The 20505-nt window shown below is 56.7% G+C and overlaps 3 protein-coding genes across 5 annotated transcripts in view; 1 reads left to right on the forward strand and 2 right to left on the reverse strand.

Moving 5' to 3' along the window:
- Positions 1–6522, reverse strand: part of Catsperd (cation channel sperm associated auxiliary subunit delta) — a 46491-nt gene extending 39969 nt beyond the window's left edge. For 2 of the 3 annotated variants that reach the window (XM_040737701.1, XM_040737700.1), the window contains exons 1-4: positions 6188–6295; positions 3881–3935; positions 3621–3697; positions 2258–2330 (exon numbers count right to left, since the gene is read on the reverse strand). In XM_040737701.1, the coding sequence (XP_040593635.1) occupies positions 2258–2330; positions 3621–3697; positions 3881–3935; positions 6188–6246 (264 nt within the window). In that variant the 5' untranslated portion in view covers positions 6247–6295. Of the gene's footprint in view, positions 1–2257; positions 2331–3620; positions 3698–3880; positions 3936–6187; positions 6296–6378 lie in introns of those variants that run through there. The other variant, XM_040737702.1, reaches the window with a different exon arrangement.
- Positions 6523–7479: 957 nt separating this feature from the next.
- Lonp1 (lon peptidase 1, mitochondrial) lies at positions 7480–19330 on the forward strand. The gene is made up of 18 exons (XM_040737699.1): positions 7480–7934; positions 11189–11277; positions 11617–11736; positions 12183–12420; positions 13873–13934; positions 14063–14192; positions 14371–14454; positions 14972–15192; positions 15907–16045; positions 16340–16518; positions 17252–17339; positions 17453–17575; positions 17662–17778; positions 18076–18216; positions 18290–18455; positions 18537–18754; positions 18831–18995; positions 19068–19330. Exons 1-18 carry the CDS (start codon positions 7518–7520, stop codon positions 19245–19247), a joined length of 2877 nt encoding a protein of 958 aa, XP_040593633.1. The 5' UTR covers positions 7480–7517; the 3' UTR covers positions 19248–19330.
- Positions 19331–19392: 62 nt separating this feature from the next.
- Rpl36 (ribosomal protein L36) lies at positions 19393–20248 on the reverse strand. Its single transcript, XM_005081366.4, has 4 exons — positions 20141–20248; positions 19918–20012; positions 19608–19742; positions 19393–19513 (listed from the first exon to the last, which is right to left on the reverse strand). The coding sequence occupies exons 2-4, from the start codon at positions 20008–20010 to the stop codon at positions 19424–19426; spliced, it is 318 nt and encodes a 105-aa protein (XP_005081423.1). The 5' UTR covers positions 20011–20012; positions 20141–20248; the 3' UTR covers positions 19393–19423.
- Positions 20249–20505: the final 257 nt, after the last annotated feature.

A 20505-nucleotide genomic window follows, 5' to 3' on the forward strand; every position in this document is an offset into this window, starting at 1 on the left:
GGAATAATGACATACACTGTGACAGAATCCCTGATGGAGGCACAGAGGGTTTCTTCTGGTTCACAGGGAGGGCAGGGTCTGTCTGTCTATCTGTCTGTCTGTCTGTCTGTCTATCTTATGTCTTCCAGGCTGGCCTCAACCTCTCTCTGAGATCTGCCTGCCTCTGCCCCTCAAGCTCTGGGATCAAAGGCACCACTCCCTGCAGTAGACATTTGCTTACCGGGTGTGTGTGTGGCGTGTTTACCTGGGCACATGTGGAAGCCAGTGGATAATGCCTCCACCCTTTCTGTAGCCCTCCACCTTATATTACTAATACTTAATATTTTTATTATTTATTTATTTATTTTTCAAGACAAGGTTTCCTCTGTGTAGTTTTGAAGGCTGTCCTGGAACTCGCTCTGTAGACCAGGCTGGCCTCGAACTCACAGAGGTCCACCTGCCTCTGCCTCCCGAGTGCTGGGATTAAAGGCGTGCGCCACCACCACCCAGCCTCACTTATTATTTTTAAAGGTATAGTCCAGACTTTGAGCTCATAATTCTCCTGCCTTTTCAGCATATCCTACTGATGTGTCTTGGCTCAGCAATTAAGGACACTGACTGCTCTTCCAGAGGATCAGAGTTCTGCTCTCAGCGCCCACGAGGCGGCTCACAAACACCTGTAACTCCAGCTCCAGGGGACCTGAAGCCCCCTTCTGGCCTCCCCAGGCACTGCATAGACAGACATGGAGTTACACACACAAAGTAAAATCCACTCTTAAGAGCTAGAGAGATGGCTCAGAGGTTAAGAGCACTGACTGCTCTTCCAAAAGTCCTGAGTTCAATACCCAGCAACCACACGGTGGCTCACAGCCATCTGTAGTGATATCTGGTGCTCCCTTATGGATTGCAGGTATATATACAGACAGAACACTTATGTAATAAGTCTAAGAAATCTGCTTTTAAAAAGGTTCGTTATTTTTATTTATATGTATCTGGCACCTGCCTTTGGGCACCTCAAAGACCAGAAGAGGTGGGTGCTGGGGATTGGACCCAGAGCTCTAACCACTGAGCTTTCTCTGATCTCACCTTCTGTTTGGCTGACCCTGAACTTCTCTGTTTGGCTGGTAGCCAGTGAGCTCCAGGCCGCTCCCTTCTCTGCCTCTGCACACCGTGCTTCTCTGTGTACTCTGACAGCTCGTGGTCACACCCTCACTTGACTCTGCCGAGCGGTCTCCTTAGCCCCTAATTCACCTGTTTCTTCCACTCTGGGATCTGGGTCTGCAATTATCTGGCCAGATGCTAAGACAGGAAGGCAAAGTTGTCTCTGTCAACCTGTGCGCATCCTTCCTTCTCAGCAGAAAGTCCTCTGAGAGACTGGAGAGAGGCTCAGTGGCTGTGAGCATGGATTGCTCCTGCAGGGGCCAAGGTTCGGTTCCTGGCACCTGCAGAGGCTCACGACCACCTGTTACACCAGTCCCAGGGGATCCGGAGCCCCCCAGTGGTCTCCTTGGGCACCAGGCACATCCATGGTGTGGTAACGGACGTGCAGACAAAACACCACATACATAAAATAAAAACTGAACTCTCAAATGAACATTTTAAGGGAAGGGGAATAGAAAAGGAGAAAGGTAAAGACTACACGGATGAGGAACATAAGAGAAAGAAAGGGAGAGGGGAGGGGAGGGGAGAGGAGGGGAGGGCAGGGCAGGGGAGGGCAGGGGAGAGGAGGGGAGGGCAGGGGAGGGGAGGGCAGGGGAGGGCAGGGGAGAGGAGGGGAGGGGAGGGCAGGGGAAGGGAGGGGAGGGGAGGGAAGAAGAGAGGAGGGGAGGGGAGGGAAGAAGAGAGGAGGGGAGGGGAGGGCAGGGGAGGGGAGGGCAGGGGAAGGGAGGGGAGGGGAGGGCAGGGGAGAGGAGGGGAGGGGAGGGAAGAAGAGAGGAGGGGAGGGGAGGGCAGGGGAGGGGAAGGGAGAGGAGGGAGGGGAGGGCAGGGGAGAGGAGGGGAGGGGAGGGCAGGGGAGAGGAGGGGAGGGGAGGGCAGGGCAGGGGAGGGCAGGGGAAGGGAGGGGAGGGGAGGGCAGGGGAGAGGAGGGGAGGGCAGGGGAAGGGAGGGGAGGGGGTGGAATGAAGTGACGGAATGACATCACTCTCTTGACATCTGTGACTCAACATCTGGGAGAGAATTTCCTAAGAGGACTGGCAGCTGACAGGCCTATGCCCCGAACCCCACAGTCTTCTCTGAGTGTAACTCATTCGGAGTCATAGGTTGGGGAAATATCTACCAGCATTGACTTGGGAATGATGAGTGGCGGGAGGCTACTCTCAAAGTTGTCCTTGGATAAAAAAACCTTCTTCCTGCAACAAAAGGGGGGGGGGTTAGAATCAGGAAGCTTCTTGTGCTGGGTAGGCCTAAGACCATTTCCCTTCCAAGCTACCTGCCAGCCCAGAGTCACCCAGAATGATATACTGTGTCTGCCTCTTTTTTTTTTTTTAATTACATAGTGACAAAATGACCACAAATGAAATAAGTTAGGCGTGGGGTGGCACAGGTCCGCTGTCCTGGAACTTCAGAGTCTGAGTGAGGCCAAAGGATCAAGAGCTCAGGCTGGCCCTCCGCGTTATTCTGACCCCGCCCCTGACAAAGCAGGACAGCTAGAACAACGCAGGACAGGACAGACAACGCATTCAGACAGAACTTTGCCAGCTCACAGGGCCCTGTGTTGCGTGGCCACGTCGCGGCTGCATCATGTGATATGGGACTGCGAAAGGACTCAGTGCGCATGTGCAAGCTTCTCCTTTTAAGCGAGCGCCTCCACGTGTCCTCTCTCTCTCTCTCCCTTCATCTCTCCTCTCTCTTCTCTTTCTCTCCCTTCTCCGCTTCTCTCTCTCTCCCTCCCCACTTTCCTTCTTCCCGTTCCCTTCAACAAACTCCACATGGGTTTGTTGAGTCTCCTGGTTCGTGGTTTCCTGTTCCATCTGTTCTACTTATAACTGAAACAAAAGAACAACAAGCCTGGGCTACATGAGACCCAGTTACAAAAAAGATAGCAAACAGATAAACAAAGACATAGATGCGTTTGTGACCAGTGGCCAGCAGTGGTGGTGCCTCCTGCAATCCACGCCTGCACTCTGGAGCTGAGACCTGTGGGTGCTGCAGGGTTAGACTGACCTGTCCTGAGACACGGAATCAGAGTCTGTCTGTAAAAGCAAGCACACAGAGCCCGGTGTGTGTGGAGCACGCCTTTACTCCCAGCACTCAGGAGGCAGAGGCAGGCGGATCTCTGTGAGTTCGAGGCCAGCCTGGACTACCAAGCGAGTTCCATGACAGCCTCCAAAGCCACAGAGAAACCCTGTCTCGAAAAACCAAAAAAAATTTTTTTAAGCCAAGAAAATCACTTTTTTGTTTTGTTTTGTCAAGCTGTGATGGGTGGAAGCCACGGGCTTGGCACCTGTCTTCTGAGCAGCAATGCTTTGCCTGGGCCCCAGTCTCCCTCTCTGTCCACAGCCAGCCCAGCGAGGGGCTCTAGCTTGGGCCACACTAACAACCTGGGCCAGAGCTGGTTGAGTTTTGAAAAACAACAGGCAGGGGGGAGGAGAGGGGTGGGAGGGAGAGGAAGCGGAGAAGGGGACAGGGAAGCGGCTTACCCCAGGTACAGGACCACGTTACTCTTGCAGAAGTTCCTGATCACATATGTGGTCGTGGAGGCATGGAACAGCTGGTCCTGCAGACAGCACAGACCCGTCAGCCAGGAGGAGGCCCGGGCCTGCCCCTCAGGGCTCCAGAGGAGCAGAGCCCAGGTTCTCGGTCCCAGTCTGGGTCACTGAGGTGGAGAGAAGGGAAAGAAAATACTAGGAACCCTTGCTGTGCAGCCGTGGAGGAACGGGGAGTGTGAGGGAACACTTACCCCTCTAGCTAGCGGCTCAGAAGTAAACACCTTTCCGGTCCTCACCTTGCGCTGACTAGAGGGATCAAAAAACAGCAGCCGTCAGGCTTTAGCTTTTCGTTTATTCTTTTTTTTTTTATTCCATTCTTAAATATTTTCATTGTGTGGCCATTTTGGCTGCATACAGTGCCCGAGGCGCCCAGCAGGGGGCATCAGGTCCCCTGAGCCTCCTTGTGGTTGCTGGGAATGGAACCTGGGGCCTCTGCAGGAGCAACCAGTGTTCTAACTTCTGGGCCACATGGCCTTTCCCAACATGCTGCCTCTGGACATATTGCACAGTGTGTAGTCTGGAGTTCTACAGCACCGAATGTTGGTGGGAGAGGCTCCTGCCACAGCCCTCGAACAGCGTGAGAGCTCGGCAGGGTGCTGTGGCTTGGTCAGCCTGGTACGCCTACCATGGAGGCAGGAGGCAGAGACAGGAGAATTCAGAGACTTCATGGCTCACACTCACACCAAAGACTGGACCAGTGAGATGGCTCACTACATGAAGGGGCTTGCGGCAAAGGCTAACAACCTGAGCTGCGGCAAAGGCTAACAACCTGAGTTTGGCCCTGGTGGAGAGAACTGGCTCCTGCAAGTTGTCTTCTGACTTCACACACACACAGACACACACATGACACATACACACATATACACAAACACAAATGAGACACACACACACACATGAGACATACACATATACACACATGAGACATACACACACATATACACAGAGACACACACACACACACACGGAGACATACACACATGACATACACACACATATACACAGACACACACACACATGAGACACAGACATACACATATACACACATATACACACACAGACATACACAAAAGAGACATACACACATGACATACACACATATACACAGACACACAGACATATACATATACATACACAGACACACACATATACACAGAGAGAGATATATAGACATACACATATACATACACAGATACATCTACACACAGAGACACACAGACATACATACCCACATACATATACATACACACAGACATATACATACAGAGACACACACAAATAATTTAAACGATTAGCCAGGTGTGGTGCACATCTTTAACCCCAGGTCTACAGACTGAGTTCCAGGCCATCTAGGGCTACACAGAGAAACCCTGTGTCAAAAATCAATAAGTAACAAGAAAAAAGGCAGGGGCTGGAGCGACAGCTCAGCAGTTAAGAGCACTGACCGCTCTTCCAGAGGACACGGGTTTGGTTCCCAGCATCCACATGGCATCTCACAACTGTCTGCAGCTCAGGGAACCTGGTGCTCTCCTTGGGCTCTCTGACATTTCCCATCACACCCCATCCCAGGCACGGTGCTGGGAATGGAACCCACGGCCTTAGTGCTCCGGGGGCTCTCTACCTTGGAGGTCCCCAGGTTCTTTCACCGTTTATTCAGAGACACACTGCCCAGGCATAGGTCTCCTAACCCTCCCGCCTCCTCTCCCTCACTGCTGTGATGGCAGGTGTGGGTGGGTCACCGCGCCGCTTGTCCGTGGTGCTGGAGGTGGCCCGGGCTTCACCAGCTGGGCCAGTGCTCTGCCCACCGAGCTCCAGCCCAAGGCTCACCAACAGTTGCTTTTTGCAAGTATTTCTTAAGCTTTCCTGCTTCGTTTTTTTTTTTTCTTTCTGTTTTGCAGCAAATAAGTTCCATATGGGTGGGACAAGTCACCTGCTGGGACACCTACACCTCTTGGGTCCCTGTGGCTCTTGGCTCACGGTACCCTTGAGTGTAATATTTACTGATATGTATGTATGTATGTATGTATGTATGCGTGTGTGTTATCACCTGTCACCTCAGTAGTGGGGAGGCTGAGGCATGATATTTTTTAATTCAGAGACAGGTCTGACTATGTAGCTCAGGCCTTCCAGGACTCTAGTGATGATTCAGGGTTCAGGGCAGAGAACCGAGGTCCCCAGGGGACACTTAGCAACATATAGAGACATTATTACATGGTAGCAATCAGAGACACCGCTAACCGCGGCACCATGCACGGCACACTTCCCAGCATGGATTTAACTAGCCTCAGATGCCGGAAGCTTGGGGGTGGACTGTAGGACACATTTCAGACTGCACAAGGAACTTGGGTTTTATACATGCTCAAAGCCCTGGTTTTACACCGAGCACCAGGTTTTAGTGATGTGCTGGGAAGGGATGTGTCAAGTTTGATTCCTACAATGGGACTTCAGAGCAGGCCTCAAGTCACCCCTAGCTGCATCCCATTCCGGTTAGGCAGTTGTACCTGCACACCGGCTGAGCTCGGCCCACAGCGGCCACTGCTGCCAGCATCAGCAACAGCATCTTGCCTGCCTGGCTGTCAGCAGCTAACACCGCTCCCCAACTGCCAGGGAGCTTGAGGAAGACTCTGAGCATGCGCGTAGAACTTGAGGGTACGCCACTTCACGCCCCACCCCCAAGTCCGCCCCTGCGCACCTGGTATGAAGGCCGCCATCGGGAACCTTTTGGATGTGCACAACAGAGTCCCTCAAAAAGCCCCAACAGATCTACTCGGGGGCAAGGGAGGGTGAGCATTGCAATGTGGAAGCAGAGCATCTTTAACCTGAAAGCGCCCAGGCTCCCAGCTCCGAAAGTGCATTCCGACAGGTGGGCGTGGGACCAGGGCTTTGGGCACGCGTAAATCCCCCAGCAGCTTTGCAGAGTTTGAGCGTGCGCACTGGGCCGCGGGGGACGCTCCCTTGAGACGTCAGTGTTTTCTTAAGGGCCTTGTGCGGATCCGTCCACACAGGCGACACCGAGCACGCACACATGTGCAAAGCCTGCCGGGTGCCTGTTAGAGAGGGAGGCAAAAGCCCTCCACAGGCGCCTCCTCCAGTGTGGAGTGAAGATGGTGGGACGGACACGAGTAAGGCTAAAGTTATAAAGCAGGGGTGCGCCGTGCTTTCCTTCACGCAAGGAAAACTTAAGAAACTAGGAAACGGAACGCAGTTCTGAGGGACCGCTAGAACAGGGAGGGACCACGCCTCCTCCAGGACCCGCACCGGAGCCTTGCGCTCCGACCACGCCCACAACAAGCCCCACGCGCTCTACCGCATTGAGCCCCGCCCCACCCGCTGTCTCGAGACCCGCCCCTTGAGCCCACCTCCCGCCTCATCCCACGCCACCTCTTCAAGCCCCGCCCCTCAAGCCTCCTCCGTGGCCACGCCCCCACCAGCACCTTTCAAAGCCCCGCCCTTTGAGTTGGCCGTCGGCCACGCCCCCTCTTCCGGTTCCTCCAAGGCCCTCTCCGTGGAGCCTTGTTTAGCCGGACGACACGTCACTTCCGTCCCCTCCCAGTCATTTTTCCTCCAGCGTCTACAACAACTCGTCTCCCCTTTCTGTCCACCTCCTCCAAACCCGCCCTCTAGAGTGTCCTTCCTCGAGCCACGCCCCCACCTCCACGTCCCGCCGGCCTTGCAACCGGGAGCGTTCAGCCTCCCCCCCCCGCCCCCTCTGGCCACGCCCACCTTCCCAAGCCCCGTCCCAGTCCCGAAGCACGCGCGCGTCGTCACGTGCGCATCCGTGGGTCGAGCAGAGATGACGTGGTCGCGGTGCGCCGCCAGTATGGCTGTTCCATGGCGGCGAGCGCGGGCTACGTGCGCCTGTGGGCCGCCGCGCGGTGCTGGGTGCTGCGGCGGCCGCTGCTGGCGGTCACCGGAGGCCGCGTCCCGAGCGCGTCGGGGTCGTGGCCGCGCCGAGGCCGGCGGCTGTGCGACGCGTCCGCCCCCGCCCCCTGGGCGCTCGGCGGCCCCCGCGTCCCGGCGGGCGGGGGCCAGTGGCGGGGGCTGTGGGACGCGGGCGGCCGCGGCGGCGGCGGCGGCGGCGAGGAGACCTCCGAGGGCGGCGCGGAGGACGGGGCCGCGGCGGGCGGCGGGGACGGCCCGGTGGTCACGGCCCTGGCGCCCATGACCGTCCCGGATGTGTTTCCGCACCTGCCCCTCATCGCCATCACCCGCAACCCGGTGTTCCCGCGCTTTATCAAGATCGTGGAGGTAACGGGAGCCCCCGGGCCGGGCTCCCCCGCGCGCTCGTGCCCGAGCCCCTTCTGCACCGCCGTCCTGCCCGCCCCCGCCTCGCTGGCTCCTTGGCACCCAGATAGCGGCCCCGGGCCGGCTAGCGGCTCGGCGCAGTGGTTTCCCCTGCCTCTGGTGGAAGTTTTGTGACGCCTTCTGAGCCCTCCTGGTTCAGTCCTGTGCTCGTTAGCGGAGCCTGTGCATCGGGGTCCCGTGTAGCCGGGGCTAGCGACTGTCGAAGTTTCCACTCCCCCTGATTACTTTGTGTCAGGCACATTTGGGGGATACAAAGTTTCAGTCTTGCCGGGCGGTGGTGGCGCACGCCTTTAATCCCAGCACTCGGGAGGCAGAGGCAGGCGGATCTCTGTGAGTTCGAGGCCAGCCTGTTCTACAGAGCGAGTTCCAGGACAGCCTCCAAAGCAATACAGAGAGACCCTGTCTCGAAAAACCAAAAAAAAAAAAAAAAAAAAAGTTTCAGCCTTTGCGGCTTGCGTTCTAGGAGAAGGTCGGAATGACTGAGGCGTGAGTGGCATACCAAAGGAAGAGGAAAAGGACAGGGTTTCAGCGGTGTCCCTGACATCTACCTCATGTCTGCCCCTAAGAAGAATGAAAGTCAGGACAGCCTTTTACCTAACGGAGGAAAATTCCAGTGCAGGAAGCTGATCTCATTTGATCCTTCCAGATTAATGAGCCATGAGGAGTCAGGGAGAGAGAGATCAGGATGATGAAATCAGCGGAAAGCAGAGACATTTAAGTAGGGGATTTCCTAATCGGCTGCCTACCCCCCAACGTTTTATGTTTTATTTTTTTTTTCCTTTTTAAACTTGGAAATCGGAGTGCAGGGAGGCCAGTGGTTATCAGTTAACCTAGCACCAAGGTCACACAGTGAGTCATTGCCTTCCATGTCCATCCCACAACCTCCCTCCATCCTAGCTCTGCCAAGAGAGGCATGACAGCATAGATGTGGGGAAAGTCAGCGGCCACTCCTCTCTCTCCCTTCTGTCCCATGTTTCCAAGGCCTTCATTCATATTGCCTATTTGGTAGAAGGACACACACACTTTCCAGCCAAGCCTGTATGGTGACATGGCACAGTTACCTACCTTCAAGCTGCTACCAAGGGCCTTGGTTTTTCTCATCTGGCAAATGGACATAATAGAAGCTCCTATCTTGGAGTCAGGGAGCTGCTGTGGAAGTCATACATAGGCCTATGTGTAAGGGCCATTTTGTTTTGTTTGAGGCAGACTGATCACAAACTTGCTGTAGAGTTGAAGTTGGCTTTGAGCGCCTGTTCCTGCAGCCTCTCTGCCTCCCCAGCCTCTGTTATTTGATGCTTGGAGGGAGTTCCTGATACCTGTGACACTTGTAAGACTCACAGTGCCTGGAAGGTTCTGACACTACAGAACTGCCCTGGAGGCTTGTTCTGGATTCCCCTTTTACCCTCTAGGCTTCCAGGTGCAGGGCAAAGAGACACTTCTACTGTCTGCCATTCGGGGTGTGGCCTTGAAACACTGACCTGTGGATCTCTGTTGGCATCACCTCATAAATGACCAAAGTTAGGGGGACACATGCTGACCCAGCCATCAGCTTCCAGCAAAGAACGGTCTGTTAGCAAACCTCAGCTTTCATGTCTACAGCTGCCCTTACAGGGATGGCTCTGCTGCTGGCTGGGGCTCTGGGTGCTGTGTTCATCTAGCATGCATGAGGTAATGGCCCCAACATCACACACAGGATGTAGTGTCAGACACCTGTCGCCCTAGTCTTAAGGTGGAAGGGGTTCAAGGCTATCCTTAGCTGCACTATATGAGACACTGTTGCAGTTGTTCTGTTGCTGTGAGGAGACACCATGACCAACTTTTAAAATAAAGTATCTAGTTGGGGGCTTGCTTACACTTTAATACATTAGTTTGGGAACATCATGGTGGGCAATGTGTCGGCAGGCAAGCATGGCACTGGAACAGCAGCTGAGAGCTTGCATCTGATCCATAAGTCCAGGCAGAGACAGCCGGACATGAAAGTCCACCCCCAGTGGCACACCTCCTACAAGGGCACACCTTCCAATCCTTAAACAGTTCTCTGAGCCTGTGGAGCCGTTCTCAAATACCACAGACCCTGTCTCAAACAGCAAAGCCACCTAAATGGGGAGCGGTGCAGACTGTAATCCCAGCACGTGGGAGGGAGGATTAGGATCGTCATGAGTTCAAGCCAACCTGGACTCCAGCATGAGACCCTGTCTCAGACAGACAAGGAAGAGCCCCAAACACAGGTGAAGGGTGTCTGGACCAACCCTCCCCAGCCTTGCTGTATCAGAAATTTAACCGGCGAGCTGGGTGTGGCAGCTTGTCCTGTAAATGCTGCACTTGGGAAGCTAAGGCAAGAGGATCATCTTGAGTTTCAAGTTAGTGTCAACTATGTATTTTATCCTAAACTACAGAGTGACTGGGGAAGCTGCACAGGTGACATTCATCCTCGGAGGGGTGTGTGTATGTACTTCTATTTTAAGTGTACGAGTATTCTGCTCAGTACCCATAGAGTTTAGGAGAGTCAGATCCCCTGAAACATAGGTTAGGGATGATTGTGAGCCACTATGAGGGTTCTGAAAATTGAACTCAGGTCCTCTACAAAAATAAGCGTTCTTAACTACCAAGCCACCTCTCAAGCCCCACTGTTTTGGGTGTGGGTTTCTTTTTTCTTTTGTTTGCTTTGGCTGGTTTGTTTGTTTTTTGAGACAGGGTTTCTCTGTATTGTTTTGGACCCTGTCCTGGAACTCACTCTGTAGACCCGGCTGGCCTCAAACTCACAGAGATCCGCCAGCCTCTGCCTCCTGAGTGCTGGGATTAAAGGCATGTGCCACCAACGCCCGGCGTTTGCTTTGGTTTTTGAAACGGTTTCTCTGCCCTGGAGCTAGCTCTGTAAACCATGCTGACCTCAAACTTAGAGATTCACTTGCCTCAGCCTCCCAAGTGCTGGGATTAAAGGCGAGCGCCACCAATGCCTGGCTGCCTTCAGTTGTAACTGACACCTGCTAAGGGGGTGGGAGGAGCCAGTCACTAAGCAGCTGATCGGGATAACTAGGAAGTGGTGCTCAAGGCTGGAAGGGGCCACCTTAAACTCCAGGCCTGCCTCGGTGTCACTCCGGGTCTGTGACACTAATGAACCTGTGGCTTCTGCAGTAAACATTTTGCCAGCAGCACTGGCTGTAGCCTCCTCCGCCTCATTTGTCATTCTCCTGCAGGTTAAAAATAAGAAGTTGGTTGAGCTGCTGAGGAGGAAAGTCCGCCTGGCACAGCCCTATGTCGGAGTCTTTCTGAAGAGAGACGACAAGTAAGTCCTCTCCATGAGACTGCACACTGCCGTCATTTTAGTCTAGGCCAAAGGCTTGGCTTTAGAGCCCCCCAGTGAGGGCCTGGGCTGTGGCTGAGCAGGGAGCACTTAGCTAGCCTGTGGGAGACCTTTCTCAACACTAAAGTGAACTCAGCCCCCGTGACAGTTGGGGCGTTGGGTTCACCCACCCACAAATCTGCTGTTTCTCACATGAGATCCTTGGCCTCAGAGTGGGCACTAGCTGTAACAGAACAGGAAGGTCCTATATGGGCCCTGCTTTGGAGCTTGACTTAGTGAGGTGCTGCCACCCAGCCAGTGTGCCCTTGTGTTCTCCTGCAGCAATGAGTCCGATGTGGTGGAAAGCCTGGATGAAATCTACCACACAGGAACATTTGCTCAGATCCATGAAATGCAGGACCTTGGAGACAAGCTGCGCATGATTGTTACAGGCCACAGAAGGTACGGGGCCACAGCCACGGTGAGGCGAGGTGTGCCTGTCAGCATGCACAGGATGATTGTGGCTTTTTATGAAGTTATGGGCACGAGCTCTGTCAAGTGGTCTCAAGTGGTCCAAGCTGTTTATACCACCAGTAAGGAGTAAACTCACTGGGTGTTGGTGGCGCACGCCTTTAATTTGTGCACTTGGGGAGGCAGAGGCAGGCGAATCTCTGAGTTTGAGGCCAGCCTGGTCTACAGATCGAGTTCCAGGACAGCTGAGGCTACGCAGAGAAACCCTGTCTCAAACAGACAAACAACAAAAGAAGAAGCCGGGTCTTGAGACTGAGCCCCAGTGTTTGTGATGCTTTCCAGTTTGCTCTGCTCTGTTGTCCTCCCCCATTTTTTTGAAGACCCTGGAGCCACAGGCCCTGAACACATCTCTGTACTGCATCTGTCTGCGGTTGCAGGATTCACATCAGCCGGCAGCTGGACGTGGAGCCCGAGGGGCCAGAGCCAGAGCCAGAGAACAAGCAGAGGTCTAGGAGGAAGCTGAAGCGAGGCAAGATGGAGGCAGAGGGTGAGCCAGGCACCAAGCCCCAGCTGCAGGCGGTGCCTGAGGCCTCCACTGACACCCCTAAAGAGGTGCTCATGGTGGAGGTAGAGAATGTGACCCACGAGGACTTCCAAGTCACAGAGGAAGTGAAGGTAAGCCTTGTGCTGTCCTGTGCGCCTTGACAGCAGTCACCTGGAATGACCTGCACAGACTAAATGGAGCTCTTAGGTGGTCTAAATAAAAAAACCCAGAATCAGATAGAGGAAAATGCTGAGAGATCAGAGAGGAGGAGCAAGCCAAAGCCACCTTTACCTCACCAGCTTCCCAGCAGAAAAGAGCGAGTTCCTGTTTCCTCCCACCTGTATCTCTGCCCAACCATCTCACTTCCTGTCTATCTGTACAGACCTCTATGGTTAGCTAGTGGCAAGCTCCACCCTCTGACCTTCAGACAGACTTTATTGTACAAGCAACATATCACCACAATATACAGGAGTACTGGTTGGCAGTGCTGGACTTTTGTTGTTCACAGAAAAGGCAGGATTTGAACCCATGCCACCCCAGCTCATGACCGCATGCACAGGCTTCCAGCATTCTGTGGAGCACCTACTTGTTACTCCCTCACAGTTCAGGAGTCTGCACAAAGCAGGGAAGAAATACGCTGCGCCATTCTGACCCCAAGCCGAGGCTGTCTTGCCTTCTTCACGGTCCGCATGAGTAGGACAGTTAGCTAAGCTAACCCAAAGCCTGGAATGTGTCCGGTGCTGTTGCTGCTCCAGACGGGAACGTCCACAGGCTGACCTTACTGGTTGTGGTTGATTGGAGATGGGAAAGATGCCTCTGGGCTGAGCTCTGGAAGGATGCTAGAGTCCCTTAATGACATCTGCGTGGGCTGGGGCTGTGTGGTGAGAGGAGGCCTCTGGGCTGACGCTGGGATTGTGGATTTGGTGAGACTGTAGCAGCCTGGGGGAATCGTGCTGCTGAATGGAGCACTTCTCCCCTACCTTAGAGCAATGACCCATGCTGGCAGCATGGTGCCAGCCTTCCTGTTGGCCTTTGCTGTGGAGTGGGCCCAGGCTGACCTCATGACTCTCAGAGAAGGCTCGGGCTGCAGAGACAGCTGTGTAGGGCAGGTGCTCCCTTCCTCTGGTTTCCTCTACAAAGGTTATTCACCTGGGAGTATTGGCCTGCTTGGCTGTGGTGGTGTATGTCTGTGGTCCCAGGACTTGTGAGGCTGAGGCAGGATGGCTAGTGTTGGAGGCCAGCAGAGTAAGCTGGGGGGGGGGGGGCTTGGTTTTACTTTGCAGTTTTCGTTGTTTTTATGTTACTCATAAGGGTGAGGTGGCGTGGATGTCTGCGTGGTGTGCATCTGAAGGTCAGGGTGACTTGGGAGTCCAGGGTTAGCTGGTTCTTCTCTGCATGTGGAGCCCACAGGTTGAACTCGGGCGTCAGGGTTGGCAGCAAACACCTTTATGCTCTCAGCCATCTCATCTCACTGGCCCTGGTTTTAGTCTTTACTCCTGCTGACCTTGTGTCCTGGGGGTGCGCCTGGGGGCTCCCCTTCTCCCTTCTGCCATCTTGTGACTGCCGTGCTCCCTACTTGCCAGGCCCTGACTGCGGAGATTGTGAAGACCATCCGGGATATCATCGCCCTAAACCCTCTGTACAGGTCCGTGTCTGAGGGTGGGCAGGGTGGGGACTGCCCCTCTGCAGCCCACAGGCAAAGCTGGCTATCACTGAAGCCAGGCTGGGTGTAGTCGGGGAGGACTCTAAGGCATGGCCACTCTGTCCCTGCAGAGAGTCAGTGCTGCAGATGATGCAGGCAGGCCAGCGGGTGGTGGACAACCCCATCTACCTGAGTGACATGGGCGCTGCGCTCACGGGGGCTGAGTCCCATGAGCTGCAGGATGTGCTGGAAGAGACCAATGTGAGTGTGCCCCTGCCCTGCCACTGTCCCCGCTGTCTCAGTATCCAGGCAGAGGAACGGTTCCGAGCAGGCTCACCCCAGGGCTGGGACTCCATGTGGTGCTTGTCCCCATGCCAGCAGTGCTGTGGCTGTGGGGCCCCTGGGCCCTGACAACTGCTCTGTCCCCTGTTGTTTGCAGATCCTTAAGCGGCTCTACAAGGCCCTGTCACTCTTGAAGAAGGAGTTTGAGTTGAGCAAGCTTCAGCAACGCCTGGGCCGAGAGGTGATGGGCAGGGGCGCTGAAGGGATGCATCCTAGTGCTAACTTTTTGATGTAGGGGTTCTCTCTGAAACAGGCTGGCTCAGAGCCTTCCACTTGCACAGTCCCCTTGTCTCAGTCTCCAGTGTGCTGGGACATTAGGCATGTGCTGTCTTTTATTTTATTTACTAACAAAGTTTCCCCTCCTGGAGGCTGGGCTACAACTCAGTGAACATAGCATAAGCCATGCAAGATGGAGGCAGGAGGTCAGGACTTCAGGGCCAGCCTTAGTTGTATAGGGAGTTTAAGATTAGCCTGGGCTACAAAACTTTCCTCAAAACCAAAAACAACACAGTTTATTTGTGTGGTTTGGTTAGTGTAGTTGGGTATGTTTGTTTGGCCATTACAGCCGAAGTCCATCCAGACAGCAATCCCACGTCAGGTGCCCTGTGGGAGTCCAGTGCAGGAGCCGTAGGAAGCCATGGGGTCTGTGGAGGGCGGGCCCTGGGCTGCACTGCCTTGCTTGAGCGCTGCCTGCACAGGTGGAGGAGAAGATCAAGCAGACGCACAGGAAGTACCTGCTGCAGGAGCAGCTGAAGATCATCAAGAAGGAGCTGGGGCTGGAGAAGGATGACAAAGACGCCATCGAGGAGAAGTTCCGGGAGCGCCTGAGGGAGCTTGTGGTCCCCAAGCATGTAATGGATGTGGTGGATGAGGAGCTGAGCAAGCTCGCCCTGCTAGACAACCACTCCTCTGAGTTCAAGTGAGTTTCCACACCATGCCCCTGACCACCGTGTGTGGTCTCTCCCAAGACCCTGGGGTCGCCATGTCCCTGTGTAGGCTGCCGGGAATCCAGAAGGCCTCTGGGGCCAGGCCTGAGATAAGTGTCTGTGGGGATGCTGGCTGCCCTGTCTCTGCCTCTGGTGCTGCCTGCAGTGGCCCAGGAAGCAAGCATGTGGTGGGCCAGTGAGTCCGAGCACAGAAGCCCAGCGCTGCTGGTCCATGTCTAGACTATTTTCTGCCAGGTTCTGGGCATTGCCTTCCTCCTGCTTAGAGGACCTTGGTGACATTGGTCCCCAGATGATTCAGGCTATTCCTGTCAATTTCCTTAGTTTAATCCATTCAAGCACCCCATGCTGGCTTCTGTGTCAGCCTAAGCTGAACCCTGGCCTGAGGATGCTGTGTCCCTGAAGTACAGCCTTCCCTCTGTACCACTGAGCAGGCCATGCTGTGCGGCCTAGCCTCCCTCAGTGACAAGCTCTTCCTAAAGGTCTCTGTGCCAGGGCGGCTGCTAAGGTGCCTGCGTCAGGGACTCGCCATGGTAGTCCTTGGCCTGCAGCAAGCCTGACCTTGGCTTCTCTGAGCCATGCTCATCCCTGGTGTCATTCAGTTGTCATGTACCGTTCTTGTGAGTGGACAGGACCTCATGCTTCCCATGTCCCTGTGGGCATCTGCTCACGGGGCTTCGTCTCTGCAGTGTCACCCGCAACTACCTGGACTGGCTGACATCCATCCCGTGGGGCCGGCACAGCGATGAGAACCTTGACTTGACTAGGGCCCAGGCTGTGCTGGAGGAGGACCACTATGGCATGGAGGACGTGAAGAAGCGTGTTCTGGTAAGGCCCACGGCACATACACTACCACTGCCAAGGGCAGACGGCTTCATTTTTGCCCTTACATCCTGCCATTGGAGAAGCAGCCAGCTACCCAACTGGGGCTCAGGTGTCACCAGAAGCCTGGTGTGCAGGGGCGGGGACTGTCGTGATAAAGTGTGCTGTGGTCAGACTGACACCTCTGACTACAGCCTGTCAGCCCAGACCTTTGGGACAAGAAGGGACTCCTCACAACTCTGGGTGAGGGCCCTGGAGGCCTGTGCCCTCAGGAGCACTGAGCCTCCTTTGCTTCTACAGGAGTTCATAGCTGTCAGCCAGCTCCGAGGCTCCACCCAGGGCAAGATCCTCTGCTTCCATGGCCCACCAGGGGTGGGCAAGACCAGCATCGCGCGCTCCATTGCCCGTGCCCTTGGCCGGGAATACTTCCGTTTCAGTGTTGGCGGCATGACAGATGTGGCTGAAATCAAGGGGCACAGGTAGGTAGGCCAGGCGCGGCACCCATCTGACTGGGCAAGGAGGCAGCATGACTCAGGCTCCTGCTCCCTGTGGGAAGATGGAGGTTTGTACTGAGCAGGGTGAACACAGATCCACAGAGGCAGGAGGGTTGTTGGCCTGGACTTCGTTTTTTGTGATGGTCTTGCTATGTAGCCTTAGCTGTCCTGGAACCCTTATGTATACCAGGTTGCTCTTCAATTGAGAGATCTGCCACCATACCTGAACTGCACCTCAATGTGCATCCTGTGTGGGACCCCCTGATGTGCGGGGAGGCAGTTACAGGAGAGCCGGAGCCTGGCAGGCTTTGAGTTAAGCACCGAGACCAAGCTGATGAACTCTGCAGCTCTAAGCCAGCCTGGGCTACATGAGACCCTCCCCTGGCAAAAAGGACCTTGTCATTGTAGCAAAGCCCTCCCTTGTGGCCACCACGGCTCCACCCCTCAGGGTCTTATCCATTCCCTGCCACAGGGGCCTGGCTGCTGCTCCTCCCACTCACCAGCCTCTGCTCACGCCCTACAGTGGCACCCTCGCCATCCTGAGCCGGCTGGGGTCCTTGTTTATCGCCGCCCTGTCTTAAGACGGGAGTGGGCTGAGCATGACTACAGGTTGTGACGATGCTGGCTGGTCACTGGGGTGACCGTGTGAGGCTGCCTCCAAGTGGGCCTCTCTCTCTGCTCAGCATGCCCACCCACACTGAGTGTTGCCTCCCCACAGGCGTACCTACGTGGGGGCCATGCCTGGGAAGATCATCCAGTGTCTGAAAAAGACCAAGACAGAGAACCCGCTGGTGCTGATCGATGAGGTGGGGGAGCCTCGGGATAGGAGGGTCAGGCAGTGGTCTAAGACCCCCACCTAAGCCTAGCATGTGGTATGGGAGTCAGGCATGGTCCCATGGTAGCTGCCTTCCTCACCCAGGTGGACAAGATTGGCCGAGGCTACCAAGGGGACCCATCGTCTGCTCTGCTGGAGCTGTTGGACCCTGAGCAGAACGCTAACTTCCTGGACCACTACCTAGATGTGCCAGTCGACCTGTCCAAGGTGAGCTGGCGGGTACCGTGTCCTGCTGCCGCGGCTTTGTGAGAGGGTGCACCCAGCCTCCAGCACCGTGCCCCCTTGTCACCCAGGTACTGTTCATCTGCACGGCCAATGTCACCGACACCATCCCAGAGCCGCTGAGGGACCGCATGGAGATGATCAATGTGTCGGGTTATGTAGCACAGGAGAAGCTGGCCATCGCGGAGGTGTGTGGAGGGCACAGGGCCAGACCCGGTCCCCACATTAGCCCTAAGCCTGCCGACGGGTGCTGGGCAGAGGTCTCAGGCCACATTTGGGGCCTGTGGCCCTCAGGACAGGGCTGTGATCCCCCCTCCGGAGCTGTCACAGCTTGTGGCACTGGCCGGCCTGCACATCCCTGCTTGAGAGGAAGGGCTGAGGTGGTGTCTGAAGGCTAGGGAGGAACAGCGTGGGACCCCAGGATGCCCCACCGGTATAGTGGGTGGGGGCAGTGGGCACTGCTGACAGATGGATGCTCCCCACAGCGGTACCTGGTGCCACAGGCCCGCGCCCTGTGTGGTCTGGACGAGAGCAAGGCGCAGCTGTCTGCAGCAGTGCTCACTCTGCTCATCAAGCAGTACTGCAGGGAGAGCGGGGTGCGAAACCTGCAGAAGCAGGTGGAGAAGGTAAGGCTGCACCGCGGGCACCCACAGCAAGGCCCCGTCCCGCCCAGGCCCACCCACACCCTCCCGTCTGCAGGTGCTGCGCAAAGCCGCCTACAAGATCGTGAGTGGGGAGTCAGACACTGTGCAGGTGACACCGGAGAACCTACAGGACTTCGTGGGGAAGCCAGTGTTTACTGTGGAGCGCATGTACGATGTCACACCTGCTGGCGTGGTCATGGGCTTGGCCTGGACTGCTATGGGTGAGCACCCACCCCATGCAGCACACCCCCCCCGTGTGCGGGCTGCCAGGAGCAGGAAGAAAGGCCACCTTTGTCTTCCAGGCGGCTCCACGTTGTTCGTGGAGACATCTCTAAGGCGGCCCCTGCTTCGGGGCGGCAGGGACGACAAGGAGGGCAGCCTGGAGGTAACGGGGCAGCTGGGGGATGTGATGAAGGAGAGCGCTCGCATCGCCTACACCTTCGCGCGGGCCTTCCTGATGGAGCAGGACCCCGACAACGACTTCCTGGTCACCTCCCACATCCATTTGCACGTGCCTGAGGTAGGAGCCCACCCGGCTGCCCCTCAAGCCTGTCCCGCCACGCGGGCTCACCGCCGGCCTCTCCCTCTGTTTGCAGGGCGCGACCCCCAAAGACGGCCCCAGTGCGGGCTGCACCATCGTGACAGCGCTGCTGTCCCTGGCTCTGGGGCAGCCCGTGCTGCAGAACCTGGCCATGACGGGGGAGGTCTCCCTCACCGGCAAAGTGCTGCCCGTGGGGGGCATCAAAGAGAAAACCATCGCGGTGAGTGCCTGCTGCCTGTCCTGGCAACGCAGGGTGCCGAGGCCGGGGCTCCTGACCGCCTTGTCCCCACAGGCCAAGAGAGCCGGCGTGACCTGCATCGTCCTGCCGGCCGAGAACAGAAAGGACTTTTCGGACCTGGCGCCCTTCATCACGGAGGGCCTGGAGGTCCACTTCGTGGAGCACTACCGCGACATCTTCCGCATCGCCTTCCCCCCGCACGAGCAGCGCGAGGTGCTGGCGGTGGAGCGGTGACCGGGGCGGGTGGTCCCTGAGTAATCATGGCGTGGCGCAGCCACGAGCAGTGGAGAATCATGAATAATAAACAGTCGATCGCAGCCGCCCGAGTCCCTCCCTGAGTCACCGGCGAACGCGGCACACAGACACACGCACGCACGTCTGCCCGAACAACGTTTATTGGGAAACGGGGATCAGTCCTTCTTGGCCGCCGCCTTCCGCATGGCCGCCAGCACGTTGCTCAGCTCCTCCCGCTTCCTCTTGGCGCGGATGTGCGTGCCCACCTGTGCGGAGTCACGGCGTCACCGGGGCCCGGCCGCCAGCCCGCCCCGCCGCCCCCGCACGCACGCCCGCCCGCCCGCCGAGCTCGCTGCCTACCCGCTTCTTGATGAACTTGAGCGCGCGCTTGTCCTTGGACACCTTGAGCAGCTCCATGGCGCGCCGCTCGTAGGGCGCGAAGCCGCACACCTCCCGGATCATGTCCCGCACGAACTTGGTGTGCTTCGTGAGGCGCTGCGGGGACGCGGGGCCAGCGTTGCCGGGGCCGCCCGGTCCCCGGCCCGGCCCCCTCCGCGCCCCGCTCCCCGCTCCCCGCTCCCTTCCCTCCCCGCGCCCCGCTCCCCTACCCGCCCGCGCCCAGCCACCCGGCCTCTCCGGGTCCCCGCGCTCGCGGCAGCGCCGCACTCACCCCGCGCCGCCGGCTGTGCCTCGGCTGGCTGACGTTCTTCGTCACCTTGTGGCCCTTGTTAAGGCCCACGGCCATGGGGTAGCGCAGGGCCATGGCTGCGGGCGGCGAGGACGAGACAGCGGCTGAGAGCCCGCACACCGGCCCGTCCGCCCGCCCTCCGACGCACCCCGCGGGCCCCGGAGCCCCGATGGCGGCAGATGCCGCCCGGACGAGCTCCACTTACCTGCTCCTCTCCGATGGCGGCCGCGACAGGAAGGACGGCGCCGCGCGGAACCCTGGGATATCTGCCGCTTGTTGGCCGCTGCGGCCAGAGAGGCAGGCGCGCCGCGGACTCCCTCTAGTGGCGGGAGGCTGCGCGGCACCTATGAATATGCACGACCGGTTCAACCAGCTCGTAATGAGCTGGGCGGGTGGGCATGGCTGTGAGCTTGGGTCTTCCCTTAGGTTATGAGTTCCAGGCTGTTGAAGCAAGTTTCTCTGACAGCAAAAACGCTTTTTTTTTTTTTTTTGGTTTTACGAGACAGGGTTTCTCTGTATTGTTTTGGAGGCTATCGGTCCAGCCAGGCCTTGAACTCACAGAGATCTGCC

The sequence above is a fragment of the Mesocricetus auratus genome, unplaced genomic scaffold (assembly GCF_017639785.1).
Source record: "Mesocricetus auratus isolate SY011 unplaced genomic scaffold, BCM_Maur_2.0 Super-Scaffold_100676, whole genome shotgun sequence".
In the NCBI taxonomy this organism is placed as follows: domain Eukaryota; kingdom Metazoa; phylum Chordata; class Mammalia; order Rodentia; family Cricetidae; genus Mesocricetus; species Mesocricetus auratus.